Raw genomic sequence first — 11,684 nt, forward strand, 5'->3', positions numbered from 1 at the left:
TCGAGATTTGATCATTGCATTGCACTGATTATGCACACCTGACTTTAAGGAATTTAACCTAAGTAAATTCAATGTTTAGCTTTTTTACGCTTTGATATAGTGAAATGTATCCATGTGGACTGTTTTAGTGATTTGCCTGATTTTGGTGAGATCTGCTGATGCGAGATGTCTCCTTTGTGTTTAGTATAATGGAACTAAAAAGCCCCGGCCTTGTGGTACCAGAAAAAAATAATAATGAAAGGAAAAACTCAGCAGCACTGTTTCTTTCCAGAAGTCATGACTCGCCACAAAAACACCCACAAATCTTCTTGTTGCAGATTTTGTAGGAACTATTTTCTTCTTCGTCTCCATCCACCAGCCAAAGTAAGTGTGCAGATAGCTAGCAGTTGAGCTAAGCTTAAGGGGACCCCAGTAATAAAGGAGTATAATCTGGCAGAAAGAAATACTTTAGATTAAATGTTTTTTTATAAACTAGAGGGAAAAGACTGTTCCTTTAATGTGCACGTACCACACACACATTAACTGTGGTTAAGTGTACTGCCTGGAGTGATCATTTAGGAGGCATGACACATAATGATCCAACTGCTTACTGAATTCAGCAGATAATTGTCTCACATAGACACAGTCATATATTACATGGAATTTGTACTGGGAATATGGAAGGGTAAAGATGCTTCCGTATCTGTTTTAAGTGATTCCTGACATTTTTATTCTCTCTGTTACTCTGTTAGCTATGTCAGGTAATATGTGTGTACAAGTGCATCTGTTGGTTCTGTGTGTAATGATACAAGAACCAAGTGTGATTTTCTGTATGCACTTATATTTGTTTTTACCATCTTGATGAAAATCTATTGTGTTCTTTGCAATCTTTGATATCCATGCACGTATTCCCTGTTGGGCTTGCTGTCAGATCCTTTGGAGTGCACGTTAACCTTCCTTCATACATTCAGAACGTTTCAGGATTTTAGAAAACTCTAGTCTCTAGATCTCTAGACCTTAAGAATAAAAATATCACTTAGATGTAGAAGGCCCAGTTAGCTTCTACCTCCTGTGCTATATCCAATGCTTGCTGCAAAGTCTTTGCAGCTGGCCTGCTTTAACCCAGTCAGAGACTCCCAAGTTTCAATTTCACAGTGTACTGCACCCCATGCTCTGGGGACTGCGATAGCACTTCTGCCACTAGGTTTGCTGATTCATGGGTCCAGAACGGCCATTATTACAGTCCCTCCATCAGATCTGGGTTCGGGTGAGGAGTGGAGATTCACAGGAAGTTCCACACATTTTATCATTGAGATCTGGCAGATATTGGTAGATCATATAAATCATTCTCACATGTGAGGAATAATGGAGTTGTTTTTTTTTCCCTTTCTTTCTTTGATTTACATAGCTATTTAGTAGTGCTAATGGATTACCATCTGTCTACAGTAAGCTGTAACAACACAAAGGCAGGAGAGAAAGAGCATCCAGACACAGCAGAGATGGAGTTGCTCACCTAAGACAAAGTTAGAATTGATTACTCCTGTTTGGGATTTAGAATTGCAAAAGTTTTAAAATGTTTAAAAATGTTATGATGCGCCAATAATTTACCCATCAGTCTGACTCACCTGTGTCATGTGTTATTCATAAGTTTTGCTGAAAGGTTGCTGAAGAGATGGAAAATACTTGACTGGTGATTTTAAAGTGCTCTCTCCAGTTTGGAGTAGTTCATTAAAACCAAGTAAGAACAATCTTTATTCTTTTTTTTCTGCTCAAATGACAGAAAATAACAACAGCAGTACATTTGAAAGTGAGCCTTTCTGTCCTGATATTTTCTAGCCAGAATGGAAGGTAGTCCAAAATATTTAATATGAGAAAAAAATATCAAGATTTAATTTTATATCCATGTTTAAGTATAAGTACAAAAAAAATCTTTCTTTTTTGTTTTCTGGACAGTTTTTTTTACAATAACATGGCAGAAAAATTGAAATCTACACAAAGTTTTAGAAGCAGAATTGTTTTTGTTGCCACTGAAATCTCCTCTAGTTAAGATCAAAGAAAATATTTTAATCTTAATTTGTGCATTGGGAAAATAAGCAGTGTGAACACATGAAGCTTGTGTTTAGTTTCAGTTAAGTAACCAAACTGGCAGCTGGAAAGAAGAGCGGTTCAGTTAAATGAAGCTTCAGTCACCATTTGTTTTATTGCTCAGTGACAAAATAGTTTTTGTTGCTTCTGCTCTCCCCTTTGTTTTGACTCCTCTCCAGAAGCTGGATACTACTTGCACATAGCGCTCTCTTCAATTGATTTTCACAGTGCTTTTGGAGAAAACATAGTCCTGTTCCAACTGAGTGACACTTTGTTTGCTGAAAGCTTTGTTTGGTTTCATAGTGGGAAAATTGACAATCCCAGAAGCCTGGTAAACTCAGTCCAAAGTTGTGTTTGTTTTTTTCCCCAAAACTCATTAATATTTAATGGGCAGTACTCTTTGACTACTCTCTTCAGATGAGATATGACCGCGCAGAAAACAATAGGTAGTTGGAAACCACCTACAGCAAATTCCCACCATTCTGAGAGAAAGGAAAATTAGTTATTTACAGAATAGAATCCATTTGTTTTGAACCTGTTCTCAGTCTGAATAATATTCTGGTAAAAAGTTACAATGCAGGCAATTTTAACTCATGCTCTGTGAGGTATCTGTAGCAGCTGCCTGAAAGAGACTTTCTTTATAACACTATGCAGTATCTCATTAACACTATTATTCTATTTTTATGGTCTGTAACGATACATTTACCATCAACAGAAGTGTGTTTATAAAAATGTGTCTCTCACACTTGTCGAATGTACAAAAACACATTGTTTAGTGTCAGTTGAAAATGGGTTGAAGAATGGATCTTGATTTTTAGAATGCTAGTAAAGGTTGAACTCATGGTCCTGCTGTACTGTATTTCATCCATACACAGTCTTCTGTGGATAGCTTTCACATGGTTTGTAAAGATATCAGATCAAAGCTGCTCTGTGGGTTTCCTTTTCAAAATTGGGGATGTCAGGCTCTCTGTGTCTCTCTGTCTCTGACACATAGACACACAGTTCTTTCTTATCATACTTGACAGCCTCCTGGTCTAATTACAATCTCTCTGTTATCTCTCCACCCAGGGGATGTACAGTTGCTGCCAGTTTGAGGATGAGACAACACCGGGAGGGAGCAAAAGCTCTTTGCCCCAGTACCACACCGTGACCAACATGCCTAGTGCACCCCAACAACACCTTGTTACAGCCACAGTAAACAACACAACTGCCATTGCCATGGTGCAGCAGCAACAACCGCAGAAGCACCACCAACAGCAACCAGGGCAGACCTATACCACTATGTTGCCTGGGTCTCCGCCAACTGCTGGACACTCAGCAATGGCTCTTGGTCCCTCAACTAGTCCCTTACTAGAGGGCCCCATGCCTTGCTCCACTTTCTTGCCTCGACATGACCGCAGACTGGCTGTGGTTGATCGCTGGAACAGGCCAAAGCCAGAAAAGGTTGTGAGCACAGGCAGTTCTGGAGGCGTTGGTGTTGGAGGGATAGCTGGTGGGATCACTGAACTACAGGCCCAGCAGCAGTATCAACAAAACCTTGGGCAGCACTGGAGCCTGCAAGGAGGAGTTGCAGGTGGAGCAGTGGGAGTAGGTGACACAGGGCTAGATGAATATAAGCGTTACTATGGTCCTATTGATCCAGAGGGGCTAGGATCTAACTCGGACCAACAGGCAGGGGGCCCCCAGCAGACTCCCAAAGCCAATTCTCGAGGCCCCAAGGCCTCAGGTATGCCAAGGCTACCTCCTAAAGGCTCCCAACAAGGCCCGGGGCACCTAATCTCCAAGCCTCCTCCACCAATCCCATCTTCTCCACGAAGGCCTCCCTTCTGGCGACGAGGCAGCTTAGCTCAGACAAGAAGAAAAGGCTCAGGAGGTCCCCTGTATGAGAACATCCTCCCTCTGGGGAGGCGAGGAGGTGGGCGATATGGAGCAAGTGATGGAGGTGGAAGAAGAGGACGTCGTCCCCCTCCACCTCCACCTCTTCCTGCCCCTCTTTCTTCTCCAACACACACCCCTACCACTCCCTCGTCCCCATGCCATTTCTACTCGTCTTGTTCCAGTGCCTCGTCTTCTTCCTCTTCTTCCACATCATCCTCATCCTCTTCTTCATCCTCAGTGTCACTTTCTCGTTCAAACTCACCTTCTTCTTGCTCAAGTGACAGCTCCTACAACTCCTCGCTTAGTTTTCGGTATCGAGCAGGTGATCGGGATTTTATCGTAGATGATGAATATGACTCAGATCTCCTTACAGAGGAGTCCAGCCTCCTTCTTGGGAGGAAGAAAATTCGATCACGCCGAATGTCATCGCGCTCACTGCCGTGCAGCCCGCCACCTCCACCAGTACCACCACGCAAACCACGGCCCCAAAGAGATTATGGTAGAGAGAGGACTGGCAGCCAACTGGCCCAGTTACAGGAGTGGTGGGCATCATGGGGTGACAGAGACCGAGGGAGAAGTGGAGCAACAAGCCGAGGAGAAGGAGGAGTGGGTAGAGAGGAGAAGAGACACCACAAAGAGAGGGAGCGTGAAAAAAAGAGAAGGAAGAAAGGTCGAAAGAAAAAGAAGAGGGAGGAGAGAGAGAGAGAAAGGGAGCGAAAGCGGCGCAAAGCAAAGAAAAAGAGGAAGAAAGATGATAAGATGAGGAAGAGAGACCGGAAAAGGTCAGAGCAGGAAGGAGGGGATCCTGAAAAAAGAGAGGAACTCAAATCAGGAACACCAGACTTCCCATCTTACCCAGCACTGAGGCGAGAGTCCTTTCGGAAAAAAAGTGAGAGCTCAGTGAGAAGTTACGGATGGAACATCCCAGGTGAAGATGAGCGAAAAGAAAGAGAAGAGAAAACCAGGGATGATGGGGAAGACAGCAGAGGAAAGGAAAGACACCACCGGCGAAGAAACAGCAAGCACTATCACAGCTCGAGCAGCAAGCCTTCTACATCAGTCAAGTTCTGGGGAGGGGGCAACCCATCCTCTGATGCCATTCCATCTGCCTTCCTGCCCTTGTTGCCTGCCTCTTCTAAAAGGAGGAAGAGTAAAAGTTCAGACAGGGATGCTCTAGGAGTAGAAGGAGAGAGGAGGCCATTGTTGGGACGGAATGAAAGAGTGGAGGTGCACTCCAAGGAGGGGCTGTCCTTCCATGAGTGGGAATCTGAAGTGGATGATGAAGAAGAAGATTCGGAGCGTGACAGGAGGAAAACAGAGCATGTGAAGAGGCGTGGAGGAGGAAGGACAATGTCTGATGATGAGCGTGAACGTGATAAGGTAGTCGGGATATATTCTGATGATGACGGTTCTTCAGGGGAGTTTGGGAAATTTGAGAGATACTGGGAAGATCACGAAGGTAGAGCAGTGGGAGGGATTGGAGGGGGAGGTTGGTTTTTCAGTACCTATCCTTCCCGGGAAAAAGCTGGCAGCATCAACAGCAGAGATGACCTGTTCCTGGAGCGAGGAGAGAGGTGGGGAACAGCGGAGAGTGGCTGGGGATCAGGGGGAGGTGGAGGTGGGGGAGGAGAGCGAGGGTGGGGATCAGGTTCGCACTGGCCCCCACCTCCTCTCACGCCACCTCCTCCTCGACGATACTGGTCAGTGGACAAGCTCCACATACAGGATGAGAAGAGGAGTAAGCGCAAATCAAAGGATAAGGGAAGAGGGCACGCTGCTTGTTCCTCCTGTCACTCCCCGAGACACCACCCACACTCCCATTCCTCCAAATGGGCTCGCGTAACTTCACAAAGCCAGGAAGAGCTTTACCACCACTGCCAGAGCTTTAGTGGTCCCATGAAGTCGAAACATGACTCTTCATCTTCGTCCAAACCCGATCGGTCACAGAATCCATCAAAATCTGGCAGCCAGTCAAACCTCAGTATCCAGCAGCGCACACAGAGAACAGACAGGGATCGAGATCGAGGAAGACAGGCTTCCCCTCCTCCAACACTTATCCCTAACATGCCACCTCCGCTCCCTGCCCTTCCAGCTCCACCCTCCTCATCTCTTTCTATACATGTTCCTCCACCTACTCCTTCCTCTTCTGTATCTTCTCCTTCTGTGGTCTCATCAACACCAGGGGCACCCCAAGCCTCGTCCATGGCTTCGGCAAGTGCCAAACTGCAGTACCAGAGATTGCGCTCTGTACCCCAGCCCCAGAGATTTCCTCAGTCCCCTCATTTACCCCTCAAAACCAAGAGCCTTTGCTCCCGAAGGGGCTCTGCCCATTTCTCCAGTGTGGAGAGTGAGGTCTGAAGTTCAACAAGGTATCAAAAGTCATAAGAGAGAGCCCTTCGAGGCTAAAGCAGTTGAACTGGATTTGAATCTGCCCAGCAGCAAACATGCTGCCAAGCCAAGTCAGTACAGCATACGCACTGAGCCCTTTCCTAAAGTTCTGCACAAATAAACAAACCAGAAAGCCAAACAAACCCAATGGGGTAGGTCAAAGGAAAACATGAGCAATCTCTTGTTACTTCCTTTTATTCCTCTCAGTATGTGAAAGACTACAACCACAGTAACAACTTGCATTCTGAAGTAAGTTAACCAAGACACTGAAAGCAAATCAAACATCAAAAGTGGTACAAACGAAGGAGAATCCTTTGCTCTAGAAAGTAAAGGGCTTTGGATGTTGAAGCAGAGCAGTAGTTTGTATTCATAGGATTCTTAATGCTTACTGAGGGCTCAGGAACTTTGTAGTACTGTATACCTGCTGCTCTCAGAAGCCTTTAAAACAGAACACTTTCTTGCTTTTTGTTTTTGTGTTGTTTTTTTTCTTACACAAATCGCTTATCCCTTATTTCCCTATTTTTCGTTGTCCTTAACAAACTGTTTACACCCCCGCAGAACTGTGACGCCCGTTTGAGGCACCTTTGTTGTGTATGATCAATACCTTCTTGCTTAGAAGAAGAGGAGGGTGGTAACCACCTTGTCTTTTCCGGTGTCCGCTGTTTTTCTTTAGTTTACACCACTGCCCCCTTTCCCCAACGTATTCTATCCCCTTTATTTTTATTGTTTTGTTCTATTCTTTCAATGTGTTTTCCAATTCCTTTCCCGCCTTATTCACATGTCTACCTTGTCATCTCTCCTGTCATCTCCTCTCCCGTCCTCCCCTCTTGGCTCTTCTCCTTGATGTGATTATTCTGTGTGTCTGTGCTTTTCTGTGTTTGTATTTTTGACAACAGGGTAAGTCAACTGTGACTGATATTCTACTGGCTTAATGAAAAGCTGAGTGCCAAACTTAAGTAGAGCTCAACATCAATCTGTACAACGTTAGCAGCTGTGTTTCCTTTTATCTTGCGGAGTATTCCATCATCTCCAAAATATGCACACATGCTAACACTCACACACACACACATACACGGACGCACACACACTCACATAAAGCTACATCCAATGACATGTGCAGCCTAAAAAGTCACTTCATCCAATCCTGGTTTTGAGCAATATCTTGTTCACCCTCTGTTCATGTCACAGCTTTATTCTTTAAAAAACCTTTACTTCTGTGTTGTAGTTGTTGTTGTTATTGATGGTGTTCTATATATCAAGACACGTATTAAATCAAATACAATGTAAGCACTGTGCCATACTACTCAAGCTTGGGTGCAAATGAAACATTCTCTCAACTACCTAACTGCGACAATGGAGTGTCCGTTTCCTCCCTGTATTCGACTGAATGTAAAGTCAGCCTCTAAACAAGTGTGCTGCAACAACAATTAAGACACTTTAAGAAGGAAATTGTAGCATCTCTGACAGTTTAGTGACAGAGCTCAGTTCCTGCTGACATAAACAACGCTGTACTAACCTGGTAAGGTAAGCTACTGAAAAAGCGAAGCTGCAATGGGTTATGGGTTAGAAATTACTTGATTTTTGTTTGCTTGTGTTAAACTTAGCAATCCAGGTTTTGCGTGGCACGATGGATCAGTCTAATACTTTACATGGGGCTACACGGATTGTTAGGCAAAGATGCAGGGAAATAAATACTTATAGCCTTATGCTAATTGCTCCTGCCATATGTTTTGTGTAAATTATGAAGTTTTAGTCAACATGTGTGGACAGGACGGTCAGGCAAGGATTCTATTGGAGCAAAATTAGACCTTGTACAAGTGCCGTTTTGATGTCAAAGAGATTATGGCTGTGTTGTTATGATAGCAGGGTTTGAGAAAGTGTTGGGTTTGAGTGTATAGAAGACACAGTAGAACCTCCTGTGATATTGTTTTTTTTGTTTGTTTTTAAGTATTTCTCACCTTGTAAATGTGTAACCAAGAGCTATAGCTTTTTAATCCATTACCGAGCTGACACCAGCAGTTACACTCCGATGTCAAGCACTTAGCAAGAGTAGTCTGTTAGAACCATCAACATTAGAATTCAGCATCAGGACACTGGACATCAGCGGAGTACAATTAAATAGGCAAGACCCGCCGGCACAATGCTGTTTGTGTTTTCATTTGGTCAAGGTGACTGAGCCAGCTTTCCCATTCGTCTGGTCAGCTCATGTCGTTTGCCTCTAACTGCATCTGAGCCATAATTTACTTCAGCTGAAGAAAACAAAAAAAGAACTTGTGTTTTTAACATGAACTTGCTGTGTAGAGTTTGTCTGACTTTCTTTTAACTAAAAATCTAGATATATATATTATATATATATATTTGTGGCGGTGGGTAGCGTTAAATAAAATTGTTGTTTAGCATCTTAATATTTGGGGATATTGTTTCTCATTTCCACTTCATTATAATAAAAAAAAGTATATAATTACTTTGTGTTAATAATCTTCACAGACCACAGGGAAGTTCCTTACACCAGATTATAGATTTCCATTCTTCAAACGTGAGACTGTATTACATCAAGTTATAGAGTTCAGTACTTATTACAATCAGCAGCAACAACATAACTGAAGTGAAAGCTGGAAAAGCATGAAGTGTAATATGTTTCTGTGCATTCACATCGCAAGCAATTCATGTTTGTTGCCAAAAATCACACTCAATACTTTAATCTTGTTTGGCGAGCACGCTTTCACTCCCAGCTCGTTTGATCAGAACTCTTTGAATGCATCATACTTGAATGCCCTGGCTATCCTTTAGCACAGGGGTGTCCAACTCCATTCCTGTCCTGCAGCTTTTAGACGCACCCTTGTTCCGACACACCTGAATCAAATGAAAGGCTTGTTATCAGGCCTTTGCCAAATGTGATGGCTGAAGAGGTAATCCATCCATTTGATTCAGCTGTGTTGGAGCAGGGATGCATCTAAAAGCTGCAGGACAGTAGCTCTCGAAGACTGGAGTTGGACACCCCTGCTTTAGCGTAACTGTTCAGCCTGCAGGGTTAGCTTTGTCATCATGCATGCATATTTTGATCCAAACCATGATCTGTTCCCAAAAGCCAAATGATTTTTGTGCCTAAATGATGAATGACAAACCAAAAACCAGTCAGTTAAAAAATAAAATTAGTTCACAAAACTCTAACACTGTATATGAAGCTCAGACAACTGGTCAAATGTCTGTTGATTGGTATCACCACTACCCTTTCTGCATGTCTTTTTTAGACTCTGTCACTTTTTCGAAAATGTTCGCACTCGGTGTTCAGTTTTGCCAGTGCAGTTGTGTAAATAGCACTGGTATTATTGATGCTAGGAATAAGAACATTAATTTGAGTGCAGAAGCCTTGTTGCTACACTCCTACACTAAAGTACTAGCTCAGTAACACAGCAGCTGCTAGCGGTGTGAATACAAAGCTTGGGTGTTTCATTAGAAAAATGAGCCACCGGCCTTTCCTTCTTTCCCCTTTCCTCTTTGTCCTCATGTCGATCCATTGCATCAGTGCGTGTCTGCCGCTGTAAAGCTGGTCTGTTTTTTAAAAGAAGAAGAGTATCTGTGGATATATTTATTTCATCAAAAAAGCATATCTAAATATATATATGACACTATATTTCAAGATTAAAATCTATGTTATATAAGTTTGTCAACTAAATTTACGGTATTATCTCAATGAGTGTGTCTTTTTTGTCCGTTTGTCCGTCTCTCCTTGTCTTGAAACTCCTGCACCGCTCCTTAGCGCCCAGTGAAAACAGAGACCAGTATGTAACTGTGTTTTTGCTCACTTAAGACCAACCATCCACCTCCATTAGCTATGTACTGTAGCTAACATTTAAGGGTTCATCAAAGTGACAACATGGAGGGGTGCGTGAGTGTCTTACGACCGTGTCACTGTAGCAGTGGTGGCATGTGTTTGATTACCCAGAGGGGCCTTTATTTTTGGTTTGGGCTACAGATTAATGACTAATTAAACCTTTTATGGATACAGCAGCTTTTACCACAACTCTCACTTGTGTAGGCGGGGGTCACATTCTTGACCCTGTTTTGGGTTCTCCAGACCCATGACTTTATACCTTAGTGTAGAGTGAGGTGACCTCTTTAAAAAAACAATGTAGCGAGCAGCACAGGCTTCTTTTTTTTCTCCTTTGCTCTTTTGCATCTCTTAGTAGCTGTATTGCTATACGAACCATGCACAGCTACCCCTGCCAACCAACCTATATGGTAAATACTGTATAAGGACTTTGATATCCATACATAGTGTGTTGTATCTGCCAAGCTGCTGTGCTATAAAACAAAACAAAAAAAAAAGGAAAAAAATAGTTACACACAACAAACACAAAGTTTCTTTCTTAATTTTACAAAACTGGGGAAGCTAATACGACACATGTCAGGGGCAGAGCCAAATCTGCTAGTGTGGTTTCCACTAAGGCCAAAAATGGTCGAACCAGGGCTTTACTTTGATCATCATATTTTCAGACAACATAAACGATATCGCCACTTTTTGCCAACAAGAAAGTAAAGGCTCCAAATGTAGAACATCTTATACTTTTACATGTTTAAGATGCATTCAATGTATAGTATTCCTCTATGGACACTGATATATTCATATTCCAAAGTGTGTTTAAGTGTATTTAAAGCTTCTAACATTTATTGCATTTATTGTTCCTGAGCCCTGGCAAGCCCAGTTTTAGCCTGCAGTGGGAGGATGTCCACAATTTCTGCCTGTATGCCTCTGAACAATGTCTCAAGGCCTTGTAATAATACTGCTGTTTTGAGTGACTGTATGGGTTGATGGCTGGTGGTGCTGCACTTTATTGTCAGCACCTCACACACACGCAAAGACATGTGTACACAGACACACACCACACACACGCACAGATGTGGTTAGATGTTGCCATCCCTCTGCTTCAGCCACATCTACCACCAGTGGGGATAATGACAATACTGTGCTGTACTGCAAGCAGGACAAAAATAAAATGATTTTAATAAAGAACTGAAGCAATGGTCTGATTTTATTTTCAGCTTTATTTTTTCTTGACATTCGAGGATCTTGGCTGATGCTTGCCCCAGAACATGTAAGGGAAAAGACTTGTTCTTAGCCAGGTGAGGAAAGAAACAACACGATTTTTAGTATCATTTAAGTCATTTTAGTAACGAAATGATAAAAGTGGTGGGAAAATATGTTAGTCTACCTAGGTGAATTTCTACCCTGACAACATGTTTAAAAAAATCATAAAGGTAGGTTAAATCTGAGGAATGATTTGTTAGATTCAGGTGGATTTTTGTGTGTGCGTGAGTTGTTTGAGATAAACTAGGAAGGCTAACTAGCCTGT

General features: G+C 42.7%; 1 protein-coding gene across 3 annotated transcripts in view; it reads left to right on the top strand.

The window, feature by feature from the left end:
• Positions 1–11,339, top strand: part of grin2da (glutamate receptor, ionotropic, N-methyl D-aspartate 2D, a) — a 264,679-nt gene extending 253,340 nt beyond the window's left edge. For 2 of the 3 annotated variants that reach the window (XM_082520396.1, XM_082520397.1), the window contains exon 19: positions 3,133–11,339. In XM_082520396.1, coding sequence (XP_082376522.1) covers positions 3,133–6,300 — 3,168 coding nt within the window. In that variant the 3' untranslated portion in view covers positions 6,301–11,339. The remainder of the gene's footprint in view (positions 1–3,132) is intronic. The other variant, XM_082520398.1, reaches the window with a different exon arrangement.
• The last annotated feature ends 345 nt before the right edge of the window (positions 11,340–11,684 follow it).

The sequence above is a fragment of the Aulonocara stuartgranti genome, assembly GCF_965226115.1.
Source record: "Aulonocara stuartgranti genome assembly, chromosome: 22".
NCBI classification, from domain to species: Eukaryota; Metazoa; Chordata; class Actinopteri; order Cichliformes; family Cichlidae; genus Aulonocara; species Aulonocara stuartgranti.